Source organism: Octodon degus, unplaced genomic scaffold (genome assembly GCF_000260255.1).
Source record: "Octodon degus isolate 3935 unplaced genomic scaffold, OctDeg1.0 scaffold00205, whole genome shotgun sequence".
Lineage (NCBI taxonomy): Eukaryota > Metazoa > Chordata > Mammalia > Rodentia > Octodontidae > Octodon > Octodon degus.
In genome coordinates, this window is record NW_004524781.1 from 558,485 (window position 1) to 584,459 (window position 25,975).

General features: G+C 47.0%; 1 protein-coding gene across 1 annotated transcript in view; it reads left to right on the forward strand.

Annotated features, from left to right (window-relative positions):
- Window positions 1-21,544, forward strand: part of Fig4 (FIG4 phosphoinositide 5-phosphatase) — a gene marked incomplete at its 5' end in the record, with an annotated part of 81,592 nt that extends 60,048 nt beyond the window's left edge. Inside the window, 7 exons of the mRNA XM_023704837.1 lie at window positions 6,737-6,795; window positions 7,853-8,000; window positions 11,775-11,858; window positions 14,177-14,372; window positions 15,831-15,913; window positions 17,909-17,995; window positions 21,195-21,544. Coding sequence (XP_023560605.1) covers window positions 6,737-6,795; window positions 7,853-8,000; window positions 11,775-11,858; window positions 14,177-14,372; window positions 15,831-15,913; window positions 17,909-17,995; window positions 21,195-21,372 — 835 coding nt within the window. The remainder of the gene's footprint in view (window positions 1-6,736; window positions 6,796-7,852; window positions 8,001-11,774; window positions 11,859-14,176; window positions 14,373-15,830; window positions 15,914-17,908; window positions 17,996-21,194) is intronic.
- Between the last annotated feature and the right edge of the window lie 4,431 nt (window positions 21,545-25,975).

Sequence of the window (25,975 nt, forward strand, 5' to 3'; positions counted from 1 at the left end):
GCGTAACGTGGAGACTCTTGCGTCTTCCAGGGTAACATGCGTGAGGCATTGCTTTTTGCACAGTGTCCATTCCCTTGATGTCCACAATATCACCCTTTTTGTAGATTCGCATGTATGTGGCCAAAGGAACAACCCCACGTTTTCTAAAAGGCCTGGAGAACATATACTGGGTTCCCCTCCTCTTGCCCTTTGCGTTAGTCATTTTGGCAAATTCCTGGCAGATGGCGGTTCCACTCCAAAGGCCAGCAATGGTTCTTTATAAAGATAGCTGTGCCACTATTGCAAGTGTGTGTATTTACAGTTATTCTCTCTTCTTTTTGAGTTGTTCCCTGGACTAATATGTAGTGGCTTTTGCTTCTTTATATTTTATTTATTTATATTTTTTGTGGAACCGGGGATTGAACTCAGATCCTTGTGCTTGCCAGGGAAGCGCTTATTCCACTGAGCCATCTCCCCAGCCCCTGCTTTTTTATATTCTAGCTTGAAGTCCACTTTGAGAATAAAATCACTCTGTCTTCTTTTTGGATCCTGGTGTATGGATTTTTTTTTCCATTCTTTGATTTTTAGTCTATGACTTTTGTGGGCAGAGGAATACAAAGTGTTTTTACTCATTAACCTCTATCAGTAAGCTGAAATTTTTAACGTTCCATCCACAGAATTATAGCTAAGCAACTAGAGGTTACTCGTTTTTGTAGAAACACAAAGAAAATTTTGTGATGATTTGAAGTCAGAAACTAAAAGATCCCATTTTAGATTTATATATTTGATTTTCTTATCAAAATGACTTCAGTCATGCCAACATTTATCTGAAAGAGGCAGTCTGTGGTATTTAGTGACTGAAATAGCCACAGTATCCTTATGAACTACAGTAAAATAAATCTATAAAATTGTTCTTCATATTTGACTAATGACTACATTGGAGTGGAGAACAACAGCTATGGAAAAATCAGTGTGAATAAATTGAAAACTTGGAAAGCAAACATGTAAATATTAGAAAGATGCTTAAAAATAAAGTGACCTGTCTGTGGGGAAATTTTTATGTAAGCAATTTCAGAAAATAAATGCACACATGCTTTAAAAACACAGAACTCTACCTGCCATGTGGGGTCGCTCGGGGCCCATCTGCTAACCGAGAACCCTTCTCCCGCTGGCTTTTCTATGTGATAAAGTAGTCTGTAAACTTTTATATTTACAGTTGCAAAAAAATTTCTCAGTTGTGAAACTTTAAAAAAAAAATGGAGAATTTCTTCACTACAAAACAGCATGAAAGCAAGGTGTCTATTTCTTTACCATGTATGAGTGCCTCTGATAATCAAGTTATGTCTTTTCACTGAAAAAAATCCACTTTGTGCAGTGAACAGGCTCGTGGGGGAGCCAGACATCTAGGGCTCAGCCGTCGAGGCCTAGGGACTGAATTTGGCCTGTGATCTATTTTTGAATGGCCCTACGCTGAGAATGGGTTTTTGTGTTTTTTTTAAAGCATCATGAAAAACATCTTTTTAATTAGATGTGTCTCTTGTCTACAGCAAACCACTGAGTTTTGTCTTATGACCCAGTCTGCCAGTCTGTGTTTTTTAATTCTGGAGTTGGAGCCATTTGTATGGAAAGATACTTATCCTTGACATTGTGTTTTTGTTATTATTTGTTTGTTTGTTTGCTAGAAGGTCTTGCTACACAGTTCAGACTCGTAGGGATCCTCCTGTCTCAGCCTTTCCAGTGCTGGGATTATAGGCGTGCGCCTGTCACGCCGCGTTTCTGGTCAACACTCCCTGGGTTCCAGGGCGAGAGCGGCGTGCAGTTCTGGGCCCCTGTGCTGGCCAGGCAGACGCCTAGACTGCCAGCTCTCTCCCCAGCCTGACGCTCTGTTCTTGTGCTGCTGTGTTTCTCTCTGTTTAACCCCTCACTTTGCTTGGTCTGCTCATTCTGTCAGACGTTTTCGGCTTGTTAGCTTCACTGGAGGGTACTCTTGAGTTTTGCTTTGTGTTCAGTGCTGGTTTGCTGTTCATGAACTTCCTAAGTTGTCATTTTTCATGAAATATCCTTTTTTAAAATCAATTTTGAAAGATAGCTTTACAGGATATATTAGTCTGAATTGAAAGTTGTTTTCTTTTAGTGGTTGAAATTCTTCACACTCTGTTGGCCTTTAAAGTTTGTGTTGAAAGTCTGCTGTAATCCTAATGTGCTTACCTTTGTAAATAATGTTTTCTTTTTTCTGACAGCTTTTAAGATTCTGTCCTTCTAGTGGACTGCTGAGATTTTTTATTATGATGTCTCTTGGAGAGCTTCTTTTCTCGTTGTAATTATTTTGTGTTTTATAAGCTTCACATAGACTTCTTTTCTATACTTGTTTTTCTTTTCTGCTATGATTTCTTTAAGCAGATTTTTTATTCCATGTGTGCTGTCTTCTAATTTCTCTCTGACTCCTGCTAGCCTTGGGTGAGTCTCCTTAGCTTCATCTAGTAGGTACTGGATCGATTTCCTTTGCATGCTTATCCTGTTTAATGGGTCTCTATGTGTGTCATCATGTGTTCCCATCCTGTCCTGGAAGTCTAAAACTCTGTCCTCACTTTGGTCAGCTCCTTTTTTTTTTTTTTTTTTTTTTGGCAGAACCGGGGATTGAACTCAGATCCTTGCGTTTGCCTCCTTGCGTTTGCCAGTCAAGCACTTATCCTACTGCGCCATCTCCCTGGCCCCTCTTTGGTTAGTTCTGCTGCTCTTTTAATCAATAGAATTCCTAATTTCTGGAATTTAAGTTTCATACCATTATGTGGAATACATTGATTTGGTAAATTTGTCATTGATCTTTCTAATAACTTTGGTCAGCCCTTCCAATTTCTTTCTTCCATAGCCACATTGATTGGTCTGTCTGTCTGTCACACTGTCCTCAGGGCCATGTTGATGCTGAGCTCACAGAGCTTCTTGGCTCCCCTTCAGTCTCTCATGCAGCACGGCGACTCGGTGCTCCATTTCCTCTCCGCTGGTGCCCCTGGATCTGCTTTAGGAGGGCCCAGGGTCTTTGAAAGTGTTTTTTTTGTTTGTTTGTTTTTTGTTTGTTTGTTTGTTTGTTTTGTTTTGTTTTGTTTTTTGTATCAGGTATTTAATTAGGTTCTTAGTAAGAAATTTAGAACACTAACTTATGAGGATAAATTCCATTTGTCAGAGCAAAAACGGATCGCAGGTAGCCCCGGAGCTGAGGAACACCTTTGATTTTTGCCAAAATCTGTGAGTCCACCGCTTTCTGATCCATTTTGCGCTGCTCTGAAATCTGGTATCTCTCTTTCTCGGTGTCGAAGATCTCGCCCTCCTGGTGTCTGGGCTTCCGCAGCTTCTTCTTCTTAAAGTAAGCATCAGTGAGGTGTTTGGGGATTTTCACTTTACTGATGTCAATTTTTGTAGAGATGGCAATGACAGATTTCTGGTGTGTTCTTTGTAGAGGAACACGATTAAGGCTCAGAGGCCCAGTCATCAGTAGCAAGCCACTGGCCAGCTGCTTCAGGAAGCCCACTCTCTTGCCTCTGTGACGCCCGGTGAGGATGATCAAGATGGTGCCAGGAGTGATGCTAGCTCGAAGTTTCCGCACATGCTGACTGAAGGGTTTCTTGCCGTGGCTCAAGAGCTTTCGGGGCACATCTGCAGTAGGGTAGTATCTAGGCATTTTTCAAAGCTTAACCACCCAGCTACCTCCATTCTTGTCCCCACCGACTGGTTTTGTGATGGTAGCAAGAACTTTCTCCTTCTTTTTCTTCTCAACCTTCGATTTAGCAGCTGTGTACTTTCTCTTGTACAGAGCCTTTCTGGAATACATGGCAGATCGGGAGTATCTGCCAATTCCTCTACCCAGGACAGGATTTTGGCTGCAGTGGGGCTGCCCCTTCTTGGACTTTTTTGCCTTCACCTTGCCCTTTTCACCAAGACCACTGGCAGAAGCCTTCTGGGCTTCAGATTTCTTCTCTTTAGTGTCTGGCTTCTGAGTTTTTTCACCCGCCATCTTGCAATATGGGAAAGAGCTTGAAAGTGTTTTGTTTTCTTGTTGTTTTATGTTCCTATTTTCCCCCCTTTCTATGCTGAGGGCCAAAGAGTAAATAAAGCTTATTGTTGGTCTGAAGATCTGTAAAGTTTGATTCTATTTTCCAGTGATATAATGTTGCCTTTATTTGTCAACAGGCATTATTTACCTCTGCAACCTATTTGTGTTGGACCCAGTCATTATGTTGTAAGGAAAGAATTTCTGCTGGTTGTGACAGCACCAACAGATCTAGCCATACATCAGTGATAAACAAACTGTGTTGATAATTTTACGCTCTTATCAGTAACCCTTACAGACAATAATGTACTGCACTTGGGCTCTGTCTGGAATATGGAGGGGAAGGGGAAGGACAGACGATGGGGAAAAGAAAGAGGCTGTATCATAGGTGAAGACTAGGCAGACGCTTGGACCTTGTTAGAGTTACTTTCACAGCTCGTGTGCAGAGCTAGTGTCGGTGGGGTTTGCAACCGTATTTGTGCAGGTGGGAGGAGTGGTGCAGATGACCAGAAGTGCATTCGGAGATTAGGGAGCCTGTGAGAGTGTAGTTGGTTTCAAGTGGATGCTCTGAGTACAGCTCCGTTAGGAAGTACTCTGCCATCCTGTAGGGATGTGGTTCGGGTTATAGCACGGGCTCATTCTTGTGTTCTAGTAGTGCACATGACAAGCCCGCTTCATTCGTATGTGTGTACATGTACATGAAAGGTGGAAGTGGGAAGAGGCGAGGCCAGAAAACGAGTGGGGAGGGGAAAAGAGGCCTGAAACTCAAAGGAGGAGGACTAAAGGAGGGGGCAGCACAAGGGAAAAACCATGAAGAATACGTGAAAGAAAAACTTAGAAATACCAGTACAGACTCAAGAACAGAGAGTGACAGAGAGACACAGAGAAGAGCCCAGAACAAGCAGCGAGAAACAGCACAGAAATAAACAAAGCCTCACACTGGGGCTCTACGCTGGCCGCGTGTCTCTGCTGAGCAGTCCAGCAGCTTCCCCCACCCCCCAGCCACGCCTAGCCCTGTGGTGGTGCACCTGTGGCATGCCTGTTGTTTGTTTTTGTTTTGTTTTTGCAGAACCGGGGATTGAACTCAGGCCCTTGCCCTTGCCAGAGAAGTGCTTATTCTACTGAGCCAGCTCCCTGGCCCCTGTGTTTTTCTCTTAAGACAAAAATGTTAATGCAGAGTTGTTTTTCTACACTCAAACCTCAGTATTCAGATTTAATTGTAGAGTGGGCACTTTGCGATTGGTAAGGGGCTTTAGGTTGCAGTGAGCGCGCTGTCGCGAGGCCTTGCCCTCACGGGCCTGGCGCCTTCACCATCCCTCTGCCCACAGCGCTCTGCCTGGCTGCCGCTGTGCTCTGTTGGTGGTCTCTTGGGGCACTCCTGGCACGTCAGGCGCATACAGCAGGGTGTCAGTGTCCAGAGAGGGTCCTCTGCAAGCAGTGCAACTTAGCCTTTCTCAGCTTGGTTCCCTTTTCCGGAACCTGCTGTTGCAAAAGTGCTCTGTGGGCCAGTCCCTTGGCGTCACCCGGAGTTTGTGGTGTGGCCGCTGCTGCCTCGGAATCTGCTTTCACTGGGATTCCCAGGGGCACTGCTTGACAGCGTGACTTCAGGCTAAAACGGAGCTTCGGAGCTTGGGGCCTTTGCTCTTACCACGGCGCTGCACCCCCACAGTCCTTCAGGCTTTGTCTGCGGTGCAGATTCTGCCTGCCATCTCTCAGAGCGTTCCCTGTGCTGCCACCCCCCCCAACGCCACCATTCTTCACAATTGAGATTATGCAGGATCGCAATATCCACATTTTATTTTGAGAAGCCCTTTCATTTATATTAAATTCTCTTCCTGGAATTTTTGGCCATACGCTCTTTTTTTTTTTTTTTTTTACTTTGGAAATGGGGGGGCAGGTGTTTATATGTGTGTGTTCTTGTTCTTTTTTTTTTTTTTTTTGCAGAACCGGGTATTGAACTCAGGCCCTTGCACTTGCCAGGCAAGCGCTTATTCTACCGGGCCGTCTCCCCAGCTCTCATGTTCTGATATACTACTTCTCATATGAACTGTGAAATCTGTTTCATCAGCACTTGGCTTAGAATTAATTTGTTGCTCTCAGCGAACGCAGAGAGGATTCTTTCGCCTCCGCACCTCAGCAGGTGCGCCTTCAGCAGCGCAGCAGTAGCTGCGGCTCCCTGCCTGTGCTTCTCCCGACCTGTGTGCTCCAGCGAGGACTGCTCACAGGTGTCCACTCCCGGGGCCTATTTTGTTCTCTAAAGGCGCTGCTTGCAGGTTAGGGCTATCTGATCTTCTCCTTGGTGAGTTTGCTGAGCCGCTGAGAAGCTGTCGCAGAGAGCAGTAGCCTGACCTCACGTGCCTGCAGGCGAGGGCTCGTTGCTCACCTGGCAGCAGAGTCGCTGGCAGAAGTCACGCCCTGCACTTGGCTTTCATCCTTCCCTTTTTAGCTAGAATAGGGTCAGAGCGTCGTGAGTCTTTGATGTATTCATGGCATTTTTGTAAATCTGTTGTGCAATTGAATCAGGAAGGGGGTTGGGAAAGAATTAACATGTTGAAGACTACTGTATCAAAACATGTTTAAAAAAGAGAAAAATGAACTTGAACTAGGAGGCCACGTCATCACATAGTCCAGACAGGCCCTTGTGTCTGATGAGTTGGAGGAGGCCGCGTCTCCTGGGTCGTCACGCTATTCGCCTTTGCTCTTCTCTTACAGCTACACTCACTGGTGGACACCGGAGGTGATAAAGCACCTGCCACTGCCTTACGATGAAGGTGGGTAACGGCTCGCTTACGCTGAAGGTGGCAGGCAGCCGCTGCACATGTAGGTCTTAACTCACGAGCTTTGCAGTCAAATGAACTTGAAGCACCCCCTTCATCTGCGTATTTTAGTGAGGAATGATTAGCCATTCCGCACTATGCTGCTACTTTAATGCATACAGGGCTTTCTCAGCCATCAGCGCCATGGGGAGAAAGGTGTGTTGGCGAGCCTGCGCTGGGCGAGCCTGTGCTTGTCATGTGCCAGGTACTCCATCAGCGTGATGGGCGACGTCATCATTTTGAACTAGGGCTGATCATATTCCTGCATGTTCTGGGGAAAGGGAGGAAGTGAGGACCCAGTCACGGGTAAATCAAGCCGTTTTCTCCCTGTGTCTAAACAACGATGAAAGATACTAATGTGTATAAAACGGTACGTTTTAGCCAGGCGCGGTGGCTCACTCCTGTAATCCAGGGCACTCAGGAAGCTGAAGCAGGAGTATCGTTGTAAGTTCAAAACCAGCCTGGGCTACAAAGTAAGCTCAGACGGGCTAACCTGCATAGTGAGACCCTGTCTCAAAAAGACAAATAATAAAATAAATAAATACAAAATAACAATAATACATTTTAGTCACATTTAAATTAAATTTTATTTGTCAAAGAAACAGGAAGAATTTTATGTGGGTGTTTTTTGTTTTTTTGTTTTGTTTTTTTTTACTTTAGTACGGGGTCTACAGGGTCTCATGATGTAGATCAGACTCATAGTGATCCGCCTGTTTACAGCCTGCCACAAGCTGGGATTACAGGCACATGCCACCACACCCAGTCTCAATCTCTGTCTCAGCATGGCTTAGGGGTGGGGCCGACACAGCAGGCCCCTGTGTCAGCAACAGGTGCTTTAATCCACGGAGCTATCTGGCCCAGCCCTAGGAATAATTTTATTAAAGGAATACCCTCTAGTGTAATGTACAGTAGCATAAGGTTTCTAGCGCTCTCTGTGGGCACACTTGGTATTACAGAAATGTCAGCAGCATGCCATCTCAAGACTTTGGGTAACAGGCAGTCTCTCCCTTAGTTATCTGTGCTGCGAACCTAAAGAAGTTAATAGTGAAGAAATTCCACAGATATGAAGAAGAGATTGACATCCACAATGAATTCTTCCGGCCCTATGAGTTGAGCAGTTTTGATGACACCTTCTGCTTGGCTATGACAAGCTCTGCGCGGTATGTCGTGAGTGCCCACCTGCTGCAGGCGTCTGTGACCTGCATTTTTCCTGCTCGTGTGCATACACTGCCCTCTGCAGTGTGCTCAGGGATGGGTCTGTCAGGAAGAGTAGCTGCTGGGATGGGGAGCCTGCTGCTTGAGCAGGCAGCCCCTTCTGTTAGTCAGCCGGAGTTCACCGCTCTTCTCCAAGAAGGTGAAGTCTGCCCCCTAGTCCTGGTTTGCCCAGGGAGTGAGTCGGCTCTCTTTCATTGGCTGTGGACGCTGAATGCCAATGTAAGTTATGGGAAACGCACCATCTTCTGTACTGGGAAGGCTGAGGTGTGCCTTGTAGACCAGCCACTGCCTCAGTGTGTGCCCTGAGGAAAGCTGCTGCCCTGGCATCTTCCTGTGCTCGTCAGAGCTACGAGGTAGCGCTGGCGCAGGCCCGGGGCTAATACATGGTAGCTGTTGGGCCCGGGACAGGATGGGCTCCTCCTCTGTGGGACACCTTTGAGTATTTGAAGAGGCAGTTCTTTCTTTGCAGGGTAAATATCCTGTAGTCTTTCCCTGTAACTCATGCACCATGGTTTCCAGGTGCTTTCCATCCTGGTCTGTCGCTTTGCCCGTTCTTCATTTTCCTTTATTTCTTAGAATCTGATGAGGTCTCTTAAGAAAAAATAGTGGGATCAGAATAACAAGATTGGTCAAAGTAAATCACTGCTTGACTATATTATAAACCAAAGTTTAAATGTTTGTGTTTTATATTTTCTTCAGATGTGATATAAATATGCTTAGACTTTATGGTAAATATATAAATATATTTTATTATTTTTGTGCATAGAAATCCACATTTTGCTCCTTGTTCTAGAATTTTTAAATTGAGCAGGGGATAAATTGCATTATGTGTATCTTTATATGGATATGTGTAACTAATTTTGTTTATGATAGTTATGTTCTGCAAAGTCACTGTAAATATGAATTAGTGAATAGTGAATAATTTCTCCTGAAGGAATATAGGATAAGATTCTTATGAGGCTCTCACTGTAGTGTTTTTATCAGCCAGTCAATATATAAGCAAGTTGTATGTGTGTATATTTAAGATACTTCATCCAATATGTATTACTGATCCCTTGTCACTCACAGGCAGTGAGGCGGCGCATGCCTGTAATCTCAGCCCCGTGAGAGGCTGAGGTAGCAAGATTACGGGATCCAGCCAATGACAGGGAATTTAGCAATTTAGTGAGACCCTGTTTCAAAATAAAAAATGAAAGCAGGGAGGGCTGGGTGGGAATATAGCTAAATGTTAAGGTGCTAGGTTCAGTCCCTAGTACTACACACATGCACACGCACACGCACACACACCGCAACCGTGTGTAGCACTGTAACTTAGGTCTGCATGAAGCTTCTGTAGCAGTCTCATTTTCTCCAGAGAGCACTTCACAGCTTGTGCCCACAAATTTTAGATGGCCTCAGCCCTGCTTGGGAACCACGTCAAGCCACAGGGGTCACCAACAGGAAGCATAAGAGCAATGTGAAAAGTAGCATTAAATAGACAGGAAAAAAGAAAGACTCAAACTCGCTCGCTGACTGTACAAGGCAGAGCTACATGCTCAGCCACCTTATCTTTGACGAAGGAGCCAAACGCATTCACTGGGAGAAAGGCAGCCACTTTGCTGAGGATGGAGCTCAGGGACACAGTGCCTGCCTGGTACGCCTGAGGTCCGAAGTGTGAGTCGTACCAAAAAAATTTTTAAGAGAAAGATGACCTCTTAATAAATGGTGCTGGAAAAACTGGCTCTCCACATGCTGAAGACTAAAACTGGACCATGTCTGTCACCATGCACTAAAGTCAGAGTGGATCAAAGATCTAAATATGAAAACTTTGAGAAACACTAAATTTACTGGAAGAGAAAATAGGTAGAAATCTTGAAGATAAGGGTATAGGTAGAGACTTCATGAACAAAACCTGTAGGAATCCCCTCCAGGTTCTCATCTCAGTCCAAGAAGTCAATATTTATAATCCCAAAGATATGTTATTGGAATCTCATCAAGTTAATTCCAACCTACCGCTCCCAGTGCAACCCATGGTGAAACTAAAGACACTAAAACATGTTTATAATTATCGGGGAGCCAAGGGGCCCTAAGTCCAGCCTTACATGGCTTTCTGGAACAAAGAGGCCGACCCAGGGTGGCACCCAGGTTTTTTTCAGTGGGGGAGGAGTGGCTTGAGGAGGAATGACTGAGAATTGTGGGAAGTAGGTGAGTACTGTGAGCTGAGCTAGGGGGGTGGCCTGCATTGACCTCTGCCATATGCAGAGAAAGTAATTTGCATTATGCTGTTGTGATAGTATCTAATTTTGGGGGATCTGGTGCTCAGCCAAAATGGAAACAATCACTTTTCTTTCAAGAACAGCTGTTCAGGTGGTCCTCCACAAAAACCCAGACCAACAAAATCAGCAGCTGGGATCTCACCTTACTAGAAAGCTTTAGTGCAGCAAAAGGAATCAACAGAGTGAAAGGCCAACCCCAGAGTGGGTGAAAGTGATAGCCAGCTCTCCCTCAGGTAAAGGACTTACACGTAGAGCGAGGATTCCGAGCCCCTATGCGTAAGTGGCATCTGAGATGGATATGCATTTCTCTGATGGAGAAAGCTGACAGGGCACAGCATGCGTCCGTGCCTTCCTCGCCCTCAGTGGGGAGTGCAGGCCTTGACGCAGACTTGTCACCGCCTTCACCTGTCCAAGCCTGGAAGTGACCCGAAGTACCACACACATCGGTCAGCACCGCAGGCAAGCAAATTGACAAACACAGAACCTGCAAATGACGTGGGTCGATTGTGTGTGTTCTAAAGAAAGAAAAGGATTAAGCCAATTACATCGTTGAAACATCTTAAAGCACTACTGCGAACCAGGCCCAGGATTCGTTTCTCTCCCTTCAAATAACCTAGCCTCCAAGCACCGGCTGGAGTTGTGGCCTCTCCCCAGGCCCAAGTGTGGTGGGCTCATGGGCCACTGCCTCCGACTGCAGCCGGAACCTGGTCTTCCTCTGAGGCAGTGGCGAGGGCGCCCTTGTGTATACATCTTTAGCTTGTCTTAATCGGTGGCAAATGAAATCTGCTCTGTGCAGTGTTCCAGAGGTATTTTAATGAATGAACCTCAGTTAGTGAAGTAGACACTGATTTTTTTTGTAGTGCTTTTTAAAAAATAGTTTTGATACATTTTAGATACACATAATGGTCACATTAGAGAGAATTTCTACCTGTACATAATAGTAGATATTGATTATTGAATTCATACTATCATGTTTTGATCATTATGTCTGTCTCCTTCAGTAGTACAGCTTAAAAACATTGTCTATACTGGGCTGGCGAGATAGCTCAGCGGACTGCTTAGGCAAGTGGAGACCCTGCAACAACCAAATACACAAAAACATTATATAGTGAACAATGTAGTGCTGTCACAGATTTTCTGAGTTTAATTTGACCTACCCGCTAATTGTAGAATATAACCAGATGATAATATCTTAGCCACAGCTCAGATTATCAACACTGTTTTACTAACCCTTGCATTCAAAAGTTTGGGCCCTTACTCAGCCAGTTCACAGTGAGGACTGGTAACAGAGGCCGCATAGCACCGTCAGCTCCTGGTGCTGTGACCTGGCTCCCTCCTCCTTCCATTGTTGGGCTCAGAATGTGAAGATTAGAAAGGAGCGTGGCGGGTGCAGGTGAAGCCGGAACGCAGTGTCTCCGGTGGACAGGAACTCATGCAGTATTTTCTTTTTTCACCCTTTCCTAGTGACGTCATGCCCAAGACTGTTGGCATCGACCCAAGTCCGTTCACTGTGCGGAAACCAGATGAAACTGGAAAATCAGTATTGGGGTAAGGCTTGCATGTAGAATGGAAGCATGAAGAGTCGTGCACAGCAGAGCACTTGCGATGGTACTTCTACCAGCGCTGACAGCCTCAACTCACGTAGCTGGCAGCACGGTGCATTTATTTCACATGTATAGATAATTCATTTATAGCACTGGTGATTGAAGTGTTCACTATTAAAAGTAAAATGTATGGAAATTTCAGTAACATGGCGTATTTTTTTTTATTTTTTTTTAAATTTATTTATTTGTGTGTGTGTGTGTGTGTGTGTGTGTGTGTGTGTGGCCAGCTCAGCCCACCAGGAGGCGGAGCTGACTGGCATGTGGCGCTGGGGGATTAAACCGCGGTCCCTGTGCTTTGCTAAGCTTGTTCTAAGTAGGTGCTTTAGACCACTGAGCCATCTCACCAGCCCCGGCGTATTTTATTTTAAATAGGTAACAGATACTGTTTTTATCCTGTAACTAAGTCTATATTCTTTGTTTCTCAACATGGAACACTAAGTGAAATTTTATACTCATTGTATTCGATTTTTGCTGATACCCTAAGAAATGTAAAAAGCAAATATAGAGAACTTAGTGGGCTTGTTGTTTGTATCTGCTAATATTAAGAATATGCACTGTGTTTGCATCCGCATGCCTCTGGACTGGAGTGAAATGTGTTCTTTCACATAAGAATCTTTGTCCCCCCGACCTGCCCAGTCCTGATGATGGGAGCCTTGTCCAGACTTTAGATACGCAACCCTGATCATGTTTGGAAACGTGCCTGCAGTCTTCATTGCATTCAAGCTACACATAATTCAGTGGTGACACCACTGTATGAATTACATGTAGCTCGAATCCGATTTCAGACACACCTCTCTGGCCTGCCTGTGTGCCCTTACACAGCTTTGTGTCAGACCTTGACTGGGTGCTGAGAGGTGTTTAAAAGGAGAAAGGTTCTCAAAAGTTTAGAATTCAGGTTCTCAGAACAAATAAGTAAAGGTTAAGCTATATAAATATATAGCACAGAAATCTACTGAGTTTAATTTTTAATTCCAACAGGTCAGAAACTAATCTTTGTCTACATCATCTAACCCATGCTTTTCCCTTTCCTACAAGATTTCAGAATATCAGAATGTTTTAGTCCCATAAAGAGAATTTTGTTTCAAATAAAGATGAAATATTAGATATTTTTATAAAAGGCAAAAAAGTATTACTATATAATACTTTTTGAAGGTAGAAAGCTACAATATTTTTACCCAAATTTGACCCTATAAGCAAAAGTAAATTCTTCTGTAAACATAGAGGGACTTTTCTGTTTTGTGTTCTGTCCTGTTTATTTGCTTTTGGAGACAGCATCTCACCATTCAGCTCAGGCTGGCTTTGGACTCACCAGTTAGCACAGACTGACCTTGAACTCCTGGGGATCCTTCTGCCTCAGCTTCCCGAGTGCTGGGATTACAGGTGTCCACCACCACGCCCAGCCCTGGGGAGATCTTTCACCCTCACCCCTTCTGTTACTGGGTGTGCAGCAACTGGACTTGGTTACCAGTAGCACAATACATTTTAAAAGGCCCTGTGCTAGGAGATAGCTAAGCAGCATAAGCACCTGCCTGGCAAGCACAAGGTCCTCAATTCAATCCCCGGTACAAAAATAAAAATAAAAATCAGATAAAGTGCGCTGTGGGCTCCTCAGATGGTTTGTTTCATGGTACGCTGTGATAAAAGTTCATGGGATGAACTGGCCATTCTGGCCCCACCCCCGGGGCTCCCTGAGGCAGCAGTGAGCCTGGGCCTGGTGGCACATGCCTGCAATCCCAGCGCTTGGGAGGCCTGTAAACAGGAGAAGCATTGAACACCCTGGGAGGGAACATGCATGGGTTTGGCCCCAGAGCTTTTCTTGAGGGTTCCCCGCAAACGGGGGATTGAACTCAGGCCCCTGCGCTTGCCAGGGAAGCGCTTATTCTACTGAGCCGTCTCCCTGGCCCTTTCTTGAGGGTTTTACAAGGTATAGGTAATTTTACTAATATCTCAAGCATGTAGTTCTGTTATTATAGCATAAAACTTGAAAATGCAGATTTCAGATGCCAAAGGAAGCCAGGCATAGCCAGGGAGAAGACTGCTGCAGGCTGCCAGGGCCCCGGCGCCCCCTGAATCTTGCCCGGCCCAGCTCCACGCGAGGGGGCCGCTCCCCCTTCCGCCCCCTGGGTGCCGAAAGCAGCTGTCGCGTGGTCGCTGTCGGGGGTCGCCAGATCCAATCGGGCTGGGGCAGAGTGAGCACGCGGAGCGCCAGGTGCGGTGGCTGCTGCGAGCGGAGCGCCTCACTGCCGCTTTGTCTCCGCAAAGGAACAAAAGCAGCCGGGAAGAAGCCGTGCTGCAGCGGAAGACCGCCGCCAGCGCGCCGCCGCCCCCCAGCGAGGAGGCCGTGTCCAGCAGCTCCGAGGAGGACTCGGGGACCGACCGCGAGGAGGAGGGCCCCGCGTCCCAGCGCTCCACGCCCGTGAAGATGACGGACGCAGGCGACGGAGCCAGGCTGCCCGAGGTGCGGGAGCGAGCGGCGGGGCGGCCGAGCTGGGGGTTGGCCGCGGTTTGCTCCTTTATGGTGCGCTGCGTCCCTCCCCGACTTTGTCCCAGCACCCTGGGCTCTGAGCCCCCACTCCCCGGACTCCCCGCATGCATGCCCTTGTTCCGCACACGGGTGCGGGGTCATCCTCAGCTCTGGCAGCCCCTGAATAGGCCACGTAGGGAATTCAGTTCAATGTGCAGTTCCTGCCGTACTGCTAATAGATGCCAGGAAGGCAAATGGAAGAAAACAAAAGAAACGAGTCGCTTTAGGGTAATTTACTTTCTAGAAATGGCTAAAAGTCAGAGATATGTAAGGCAAATAAAATACAAGACTACATCCATCGTTGAAGAAGTTGACACACGGATCAGCCCAGTCCAGCCTGCTTTCATGTCTGTAAATAAGGTAGTGTTGTCTTTGAGACACGGTCCCACTGCAGCTCTCGCTGGCCTGAGCTCACTGTTAGCCCAGGCTGGTCCTGACCTCCCAGTGATCCTTCTGCCTCAGCCTCCCCAGGGCTGGGCTTACTGGCGTGCACTGCCACGCCTGCTCTGTAAATAAGGTTTTGTTGGAAGCCACACCGCCTGCTCGCCTGCATATTGCAGGGCTGCTTCTAAGAGATGAGTGGTCACCATAGACAGGACGGAACCCAGCTCACCTAAAGTACTCACTGGCCTTTTGTAGGAAAACTCTTCCGATTCCTGCATTATACAGTTACTTATCAGGCTTTTTTTTTTTTTTTTACCCTAAACTGTTTTAGAAAGAAATGAAGTTAGATTTTAAAATTTAAAAAAATAAATAACTACCAAGGAACTTAATGAGTAGACTGAAGAAATGTTAAACTGTTTTAAAGGAAATGAAGTTAGATTTTTTTTTAAATGTTCTTTTATTTTATTTATTTATTTATTTGCGTGTGTGTAGCCAGCTCAGCCCCACCAGGGGGCGGGGCTGGCCAGCATGTGGGGCTGGGGATTGAACCGCGGTCCCTGTGCTTTGCTAAGCTTGTTCTAAGTAGGTGCTTTAGACCACTGAGCCATCTCACCAGCCCTGAAGTTAGATTTTAAAATTAAAAAAAATAAATACCACCAAGAAGCTTAATGAGTAGGTTAAAGAAATGTTAAACTGTTTTAGAAGGAAATGAAGTTAGATTTTAAAATTTTAAAAAAACAAACACTGAGAAGCTCAATGAGTAGATTGAAGAAGCATTGTGATTGCTTTTGTTGAAAAGTTCCCAGCTCGTTTTCTTCTTCTTTTTTTTTTTTTTTTTTTTTTTTTTTTTGCGCGGAACTGGGGATTGAACTCAGGCCCTTGTGCTTGCCAGGGAAGTGCTTATTCCACTGAGCCATCTCCCTGGCCCTCATTTTCTTCATCTTTGGAAATTACTCATATACTGAATGTCTAAAACTTCTAACTGGTTCCTTTTTTCTTAAACATCAGAATATGGTGCAGCCCATGAAAGAGGTATATGGGATTAACCTCTCAGATGGCCTTTCAGAGGAAGACTTCTCTATTTATTCAAGGTAGGATACTTGCATATGTAGATCTAAGAAGGGAGAATGTGAACATTTGTTATTACAACAGTGTATTAGTATATTTAATGAGAAGAGTCACCCAGGAGGAAATAGATTCTCCCTAGAACATCATCGATGGTAGGCTTGCAGAGCTGGAATCTGGAATGTTGATTTGTATCCCAAGCTAGCTCAAGGCCTAAGCTAGAGGCTGCTCCTCTGAGATGGGCATCGCTGCGGGCCAGAGGCAGCCCCTGCCCTCAGCGTCTGGGTTGGCTAGGGGTGGCTTCCTGGGCACTGGAGCTGTCTTAGTGCCTCCTGTGGTCCAGCAGTTCTGCTCCAAGTGGGCTGGGCCCTCTCTGCCCCCAGTTGTTTGGTTTTTTTTTTTTTTGCAGTACTGGGGATTGAACTCAGGACCCTGTGCCTGCCGGGCAAGTGCTTATTCTACTGAGCTATCTCCCTGCCCCCGACCCCAGGTTTTGACAAATTAGTGCCCTGGCTACCCGCAGATGAAGTTCCCCTGGGGAACCTGTGGGAGGGCGAGGCCTCCGCGCCTTCTCCCAGTCTCCCCACCTGTCGCCAGCTGCCTGTGCTGCTCCATGCTTTTCCACATTGGGCCGCATCTCCCTCCAGGCTCCTGAGCCTTTTTTGGTTCCACGGTTTTATTCAGGTGGCCAAGCTCTGTGGTCCATGTCTCCCTGTTGCCTCACCTTTCCAGTGTCTGCTTTGCTAGCCTGACCAGATCTGAAGTGTTCTGCTTACTTCCTTGAAGCCACGTATACTATAGCATTTTTTAAATAAATTGTGACACTGATTATATACTTGATTTGGGAAGTTTAAAGGTCTGTATAAATCATTGAAATTATAATATTCTGCTCAAAAAATGGGTTAGAATTTTTGTCTTGCTAAATATAAAAGTATGCAAGAAAGTAAAGAAAGTTCGATATAATATGCTGTAATGACAGCTTCATTGGCAGCTTCTGAGGGAGGCACTTGTCTTGGCCTTTAAAAAGCTTAGGAAAGATACATGGTGGATTATCCATAGTCATCAAAAGAGGCACCTCTTAAATAGTAGAGAAATAGAAAGGAAGCCTGCCCTTTTCCCTTGCTGAAGCCTCTCATGGGCACACACCCGTGTCCCGGGGGACAGACACGCGTGGCGTGGCAGGGCTCCAGAGGGGGGCCAGTCTGTGGGGCTCTTAGGCTAAGGTCTGGGTCTGTGCTGCGCAGAGGGGAGAGCAGCAGAGGTGTCGTCACCGGCACCCCCATCTCAGCATCTTGGTGGTCCGTGCACCCTGAGGAGGAACTGGCGTGTATTTGGGAGCAAGGTTGGTCCTTACGGTCCTACAGAAGTTGAGCCCACGTCCCAGGTTCTCAGCAGTGATCCCTGCTTCAGGAGGTGGCTTCCAGCCGGGGCTCCCTGTTTCCATGGCATTTATTTCTCTTCAAGCCCCTCCCCTGTGCTTCCTGCACCCATGCATTAGATGGTATCACACGCAGATGTGGGAAGCCCTACAAGGCCATCTGCCTGCTGTGAGGACATTTGCCTTTTTAAAAAGGTCTGCACCATATTTAAGGGAATGGAAGTACAACAAAGTCTGCATGTGACTTCAGTCTATATCCACGGCCTGACTGACATGCTTAGCAGAGTCCCAGGCCCTTTATTCTGTCAAACTCGTAAATGAAGACAGTCTTGTCTAGGTGGGCTTGTCGTTTCGTTTTGTTTTGTTTTTTGAGACAGGGTCTAACTATGCAGTTCTGGCTGGCCCTGTGCTCACTTTTGTAGTCCCCAGGCTGGTCTCAAACTCACAGCAATGTTCCTGTCTCAGCCTCCCCAGTTGAGATTACAGGCATGTGCCGCCAAGCCCGGTGTAGGTAGAGTACTCCTGCATGCGTTGCTCAAACCATCAGACTGTCTTGTTTGGAAGAGCACAGTGTTGTGTGTGAGCCCCTGAGCTAATTGCAGGTGTCCCTTCTCTAACACACTGTGTCCTCTGTGATTTGAAGGTTTGTACAGCTGGGGCAAAGTCAACATAAACGAGACCGAAGCAGCCAGCAGCCCTGCTCCAGGTGCTCAGATGGAGTCATAAAATTGTAAGTGCTGTGGTAGGCCTTAAGAAAATACTCGGGCGGATGCCATTCTTCATGGATTTTGATTACTCTTTAAGAAAAGCATCCACGCTGTTCAGCAAGTTGGTAGTATTAGATGTACTGAAGCATTTCTTCCTGGCACCTTATTCAGGGAAAACTAGATTTGGGGGGACGTGGGGGAGAAGGCAGCCTGGACCGTACTGGACGCGCACCCTTTGGAGGGCGGCCGGCGGTGGCAGAGGCTTCCTCCCAGGAGCTTGCCCTCCCTGAGTGGAGGTGGATTGAAGCAGCTCTGAGCCCGGAAACAAGCTGAGCACACGATGCTTGAGGCAGAGACCGGCTGATCTCTTCTAGCTAGACGGCCCCATGAAGGAAGGTCACCGAGCACATGATTGGGAGAGCCATGACCCATGCTGGCAGGAAAGACGTGAGGTGCCTAGAAGCACAAAGGCCTCGGTAGTGAGAAATGCGCTTTAGGGACATGGTCCCAGGTAGAAGTACCAGAGGTTTCTGAGGGAAAACAGAACTGGAAAGGCGTTACAGAGCAGTGCTGTCCGACAGAACTTCCCTGGTGGTGGAAATGTCCCACGTCGCCCTGTGCAGTGTCAGGGACTTGGTGTGCAGCGAGGGTGACTGAAGCACTGGTTATCAATCCACTGAATTTTAATTACTCCATGTGTGGCTCCTGAGCACCGTGTAGTCTGAGAGCTTGTCCGGGACGCGGGTGTCCGTCCCCACACAGCCTCTCAGAACGTGGGTCACATGCAGTAGTAGCTCACTTTCCAACCGGAAAGGGCACACACATTCTGACTGTGCGATCGTCCTGAACAGACGGCTGCGGGCTGGACGTCCGTGTGTGAGTGAGTGAGTGCCTTCTTTGAAAGAGACAGGTGGTCTAACGAGGAAGTTGTGGATGTTGACAGAACAGCGTCCACAGACGCAGGGCTGAAGCCACCGAGTGACATTGCGGGGCAGAGAGCGAATCCTTCACGGCAGTGCGTGAGGCCTGAAGCCCTCACAGGTTAGGTGAGAGGGGCCGGTATATCCTCATAGAAACTACAAGACCAGCAGCCAGCAGAGTAATGCTGTCAGGCCCGCTGAGGCTCTGCTCCGTTAGGACCAGAATGTCTTAGAGGAGCAAAATTAGAGTCTTGCCCTCATTGTGGGTTTCTCTCAGAAAACGGAATAAGGAGAGACGACCCAGTGATGATCCCTGTATGCAGTAAGCTTGCAGGCCGAGGTCTTCTGTAGGATCAGGTTGGGCCGGAGCTCACCGTGTAGCCCCGGCTGGCCTTGCACTCATAGTGATCCTCCTGCCTCAGCCTCCCGAGTGCAGGTGTGCACCACCATACCTGGTGCCGGATTTCCTTGAAACTATCTGGTGTCTGATGAATTTTCTTGTATGCGTGGAAGTGTGGTTAAGGCTGGGGCATCAGCACTCAGGGTCACTGAGCAGCGTGTGTCAAGCAGTCCCTAAATTAAGTGGCAAATATGTTACCCAAAATAAGACAGCATTTGAAGCACAGTACTCTCCTTGAACATAGACCTAGGTTTTGTAGATAAAAAGAAATGAGCCTGGCAAGCGCAAGGCCCGGAGTTCAGTTCTGGGTACCAGGAAAAGAAAAGAAATGAGCTTGCAGTGTTGTAATTGTAATATGTTATCACCAAAAATAGCACTGGTATTGTATGGGGGGTTGCAGGTCTGGTCCCTTTAGGAGCTGTGAAAAATGCTCCTTCTGTTTGCCCAGGGAAGAGCAAGGTGGAAGCAGTGTATCTGCGTCCATGCAGTGGCAGTGGCAGCCGGCTCTCTCTGCTGGGATGAATAAAAGAAATCAGTCTCACAGCTTCTGCATCGTTCAGTGCGGAAGTGCTGGCCTTCTCATTCCCAAACGATGCTGTCAAAGCTAATGGGGATTTCCTCTCGATGCCAGAACTATTGCTGGGTTCACCGTCCTCTCTGTCCAGTCAGAGACAGAACCCCGTGGGTCCTAGCTGCGGCTGTTTCTTTCCCACTGGGGACCGCGTAGGTCAGCAGAGAAGCTGAGACCGCTGAAGACACTGAAGCCAGTGTCTCTGCTCTTCCTTTGTGGTTGTTAAGCTGCGCCAGTCTGGTCTAGCGTAGGGTCGACAGTGCGCTCTCACGCAGCAGTACCGTCCTGACCGCGTGTGGGACCTCATTTAGCAGCTTCCCTGCCTCCCTCACAGCTCTACTGAACGCGTGTTGGGCCGGGGCTGCCGTGCTTCAGTTGGTGTCAGGATGAGCTGGAAGACTTGTTTTCTGGATGTTTGGGGTTTTGTTTTGTCCTCATTTGCTTTGTTTCTTTTTATTAACACATGGGGACACCCAATGTTTGCATTCCTTGTGTGCACAGCAATCTTCATTCTTTTGTTATTCCCCTTTCTTTCTCCCTGCCTCCTCCACCATTTCTTAATCCCCCACCTTTGGGAAGGATCTGTCTCTGCTTCCTGTTACCCATCTTTATTTCTGCTTTCTGCCTGGACACATCTGGGTTGGCGTGGGCGCATGCAGCTCTCGCAGGTCCCCAGCCTTGCTGCTGCTGCTGCTGCTGCTGCTGCTGCTGCTGCTGCTGCTGCTGCTGCTGCTGCTGCTGGTTCTGCTGCTGCTGGTGGTACTGCTGCTGCTGCAGGGCCTGTGCTCGTGAAGCCTTCTAGGACCAAGGGCCCAAGGTGGCTGGTTTGTGATGCTGCAAAGTCTCTTCGTAATTCCCTTTCTGCTGCTCCTTTTTCTGATTTTTCAAATACTGAAAATGTCTTAAGCCTCACTCCAGCCCAGATCTACTAGCAAACACTGTTAATCAACTTTACCTTTGTCTTGTTTAATGTAAACTTAGTAGCTAGAATAATTAAAAAGACAAAGAGAACAGTTTGCCGATTGTCTGGATTTACCGTAGGGGATGGTGCTCTAAGCCCAGCTGCTGCTGGCTCTCAAGTGTTGAGGCTCAAAGTCCTCACTCGCCAGTGCAGGGTCTGTAATTGGCGTGTCCCTTCCCCACGGGTGACGAGGGAGCAGTTCAGGACTAGACGAGGGCCTTGTTGGTGTACAAGGCCTGGCCAAGGGGAGCCACCCACGAGGTACCTGCGCAGGCTTTTCCTGCCTCTGGCTGGTTTCCTGTGTGTGGGGACCAAGCCCACTGGGTCCTGCACTGGTTTCTAATGCGGCCCCTTCCTGCTTCTCTCACAGAACACCTATCTCAGCTTTCTCACAAGACAACATCTATGAGGTTCAGCCCCCGAGAGTGGACAGAAAATCTACCGAGATCTTCCAGGCCCACATCCAGGCCAGTCAGGGGGTTATGCAGCCCCTCGGAAAGGAGGACACGTCCATGTACCGCGAGTACATCAGAAATCGCTACCTGTGAGGAGTGCAGGGCCCCAGCCCAGAGAGGACCAAGGAAGCCACACTGGCTTACGTGGTTGTCTGTGCTGTCTCGTCTGCAAGAGGTAATTTTCCAAAGGCTTTGCATCTGAAGCTTTCTCCTCCTCTTGTACCACACAGATTGTACAATATAATAAAGAAATAACTGAAATGTTGCTGTCGTTGTCTTCGCATCACTCAGTCGATTTTTTTCAAACAGGATCTCATGTGCAGTTCAGGCTGGCCTTGAGGGGTCTCCTTGCGTCGGCCTCCTGGTTACAGGCATGCGCCACCACAGCTGGCTGCTTTTGCTTTATTTTAGAAATACTTGGCTTTATTGCTTCTCGGCCTTTTGGCTAAGATCAAGTGTAGAAATGCTTGGCTTTGAGGTGTAACATAGTATCTTAGTGTCACTAGGAAGATGGCTTACACCTTGCGGGTCCCCTCAGGCACTACGGCCACATCTGGGAGCAGCACAGCAGGCACAACATTCTCTAGGGAGGAATGGAGAGGGTTTTCTGGGCCTTATCCATGAATGCAGAGCGTTTTGCCTTATAAGGATTTTTTAATTTGTTCTGATGGTTTTATGTGAATTTTATATTTTGATTTTTTTAAAAGTTCATTACCCTGAAACCCTCGTTCAGGGGAAGTAAATATGAATAAAGAGATAAGATGTCAATGAAGTGCTCTCTGTTGGTTCAGGAACAAAGAGTATGTGGCTTACAAATGAAGTAAAACCTAAGAATTGGTGATTCTGGGCCAAAAAACAGTAGTTCTTTGAACTACACTCACAATGTTTCCATAAGCATAAAATTATACCAAAATAAACCGAATTGCTGTTCTCGCTGACTTCTGTGGTAGGCGGTTGTACTGCCCAGCATGGCGCCTCTGTCCAGGTAGGTGCGGCTGGACTCGAGCACGGCGCTTGTGTCCGTGCATAGAGCGCTAGTGTGACAGTGCTGTTTCCCTCTGCTTGCGCACAAAGGCTGGGTCTTATCCTGTGTGTGCTTTTATTACTATGCTCTCAGTTCTCCCTCCCAAAGTGCATGAAGCTAGCCAAGCTGGGAGAGCGAAAGCTGACCCTGCTGTGCCCCATGGGTGTCGCCCACGCCAGAATGCCGACCCGATGCAGCTTACCCTGAGGATGGGTGTTACGTCCCTGTTTAACAGAAGTGTTTGATTGGTGCCATCAAACTTAGAGAAGGACAGTAACAGCTGGGAGGGTCTCTGTCGGCACAGCTTGAGTCTCAACACAGCTTGCAGCTGCATAGAGCCCACAGAGCCTCCTCAGGCCAGAGAACAGTCCTGAGCTCCTGCAGAGGGGCCAGTGCCAGTCACAGGTCAGACACTAGTCTTCACTTGAGTGCATTTTCTCCTCGATCTTCTCACTGGCACGAAGAGTCCACACATACAAATATTGAGGAACCCTATATAAGCACCTTTTTACTACAACATGAAACATTGATTTATTAAACTGAGTTTTCATGTTAAGTATTTCTCATTGATCATCTAAAAAGTTGCATCGATTCAAAACTCTTAACAGCAGTGTATGAGAATGTTCATATTTTTCTGTCTCCATTAGAAACTTTAGGTTTTCCATTTCTGCCAAGCTGAGTTGAAAAATGTGATTGGTTTGTGTTATGGCTTGTGTCTAGATCTCTGCCCAAAGCCTTGTGCATGCATAGAGGGAGCTTGTGGGAGGTGCCTGGAGCAGGGGTGTGCGATACTGGGATGAAGTCATTGGTTTAGCATAGATCTGGGAGTAGGTACTAGGAAGCCTACCTTGGTGTAGGTGACACTACCTGAAAGCCTTGTAGCCTGGATGGGATAAAACTGAGAACGAGGCTTGCTGTTGCTGCTGCTGCTGCTGCTTGCTGCTGCTGCTGCTGCTGCTTGCTGCTGCTGCTTGCTAGCTTGCTTGCTTGCTTGCTTGCTTGCTGTCTCCTGTCTTACCATGGACTGTTTCTCTTCTGAAGTGCCTGTCTGGATTCCATGGTGCTAGAGTCTCTGTTTAGGAATGATTTCTAGGTTCTTTCTGCACCAAAGAATTGAACAAGAGAAGCAAAAGGGTGGCAAAGTTTCACATTTATTAGAGGTAGGAAAGATAAAACCAGGGTAGAGAAATTGGGTCTTCAGAGTCAGTTTGGGCCAGTAGAAAAGAAGGAAAAAGAAAAAGAAAAGCACACCGTAGTGTACAGAGATGGCTATTGTGGAGACAAGGCATGCTAGTGAGCTCTGAAGGCATCTGTCTCTTCACTTTTCCAGTGCTGGTTGTCACACACAGGTCATTCTACTACAGACCTTCTCAAGTTCTTGCAAGAAGTCTGCACACATGGTTCTGAGAGCTCATCTGCCCCAGTCTTCTGGGATCTACTCACACCTCCTTTCCAACCCATTTAAGTCATGCCATCTTTGTATCTCACCTCTGCTGTGCCACCCTGCTTGGTGCCAGCTGAATATAGACTGTAACTTCTACAAACTGAGCTGAAATAAATCTTTCCTCTCTTAACTTAGAGTGTTAGGTATTTTGTAATGGCAATAAAAAGAGTAACTGAAACCGGGCTGGCCAGAAAGCTAAGTGGACTAAAGTGCCTGCTTAGGCAGAGCACAGCAGCCAGGATTCAATTTCCAGCTTGCCCTGTCAGCCCTGACCCCGGTCCCCACTGAGATGGCGACTATGACTGGGCATGGTAGTACATGCCTGTAATCCCAGCACATGGGAGGCTGAAAACAGAAGAATCACTATGAGTCCAATGTACTAGTGAGACCCTATAGGCCCTGTACTAAATACATTTAAAAAAAAAAAAAAAACTGATACAAATTTTGGTACCAGAAGTGGGGTTGTTGCTGTCATACTTCCTTGCCATGTGGTTCAGAAGCCTCTGGAAAGGGCTTGCAGGAGGTTTTTGTAAAGGCTTAGAGGTGTTGACTAAAGAAGCAGCCCTCTAACACTAAGCAGAACTTGATGGGAGATTCTTTTTTTTTATGAGCAGAATATATTTATTGAGGGAAAGAAAGCTCCTGTCCAAGAGAGGGACAGGAGGGGGGCCCGAGTGGGTTGTCCCCAAGATTGATAGGAGATTCTGATTGGAGCTTAGAAAGTCAAAATGTTTAGTTCAGTGCAGCTGGAAAAGACCAGTGTCAAGAGCTTTTAACTGGAAAGAACTGTTGGTTGTTGGACTCCAAACCATGTGTGTTACGTTCTTGCTGAAAATCTGTATTTTGCTCTTGTCCAGAGAAGTAGCCTAAGGCTGAGATTTAAGTGTGGCAGACTAATCTGGTGGAATAAACTTCAAGGCCGTCTAATGTTGAGGAGGTGGAATGGCCACTGTTGGGGGCTTTTAGTCATCTATTTTAATGGTCAAGAGCAATGAACCCAAGGGCTGGGGAGATGGCTCAATAGAATAAGTGCTTCCCTGGCAAGCGCAAGGGCCTGAGTTTAATCCCCGGTTCTGCCCCCACCCCCACCCCAAAAAAAGTGCAAAGAACCCAAAAGAATGATTTAAGTTGTTTTGTGCTTGGCCTGAGAAAAAGCTCCAGTAAAGTTGCAGACTACAAAGATAGAGCAAAAGGAAACTTGGTTGCTAATAAGGAACAGAATATAAAAGATTGCTTGAGACCATCACAAGAAACAACATGCCTCCACCCTTCAGCCTAAAAGTTGCAAAAGTAAAGGCCTTTGCTTTAAGAAGAGAGTCCTAGAGCACCCTGTTGCAGAATGACAGTGACCTAGGGAAGATTTCCCTGGAATTTAGTTCATACTGCTCAACAATCCAGGTTTTGGACCCCTAAACCAAGAGGGCAGCAGACTTTGGTGCTGAGTCTAGGTGCGTGCAGAATGCAAGAGCTATGCGGTCAGAAAGGCTTCCATACAGGTTTCAGATGAAGACTGGAGAGGCCAGGAAGGGGCTCCTGAAAGGGCAGTGTGTGCAGCTGAGCGTGAGGCCAAAGGTGCAGTGCAGGTCCCAAAGGCTGGAGAAGCCAGGAACGTGGATCGTCTGAGGAAAGCTGCAGCGTGGGCAGAACTGGCCCTGGAGAGCTACCACCACTGACCGTGCCACAGGACCAGAGGCAGCCAAGGCCTTTGGAGCGCACAGCTTGCCACAGCTTGCCTGGGGTGCTGCACATAAAATGATAGGACTCAATGTTTTCCCCGCTGGATTTTGGGCTTTCTTTGGTCCCCTTCCTTTGCATCCCCCTATTTGTATAAACATTCCCATCCCTTGATATGGAACAGGAATGTTTTTCTCATGCCAGCATACGTTGGAAATACTTAACTTTCTTTTCATTTGTTCAGGGTCACAGCTAAAAATTTGCCTTGAATCTTAGGGGAAATTTTGGATTTAGAATTCTTAGCAGTGCTAAACCTGTTAGGGCTTTGGCAACTCTTACCAATGGACTAAATGCACTTTGCAAAGAAAGGATGTGCTGAGTCTTTGGGGGCCACAGGTGGTATGCTATGGGGTATGTCTGCCTGTCCCCCCACACTCCTGTGCTCACAGGTGGGGCTCTGGGCAGTGGCTGGATGGGGGGGGTGTGATACTGGGATTAAGCTGTGAGATAACTACATTGGTTTAACGTGTGTGTGGCTAGTGAAAGCCCCACCC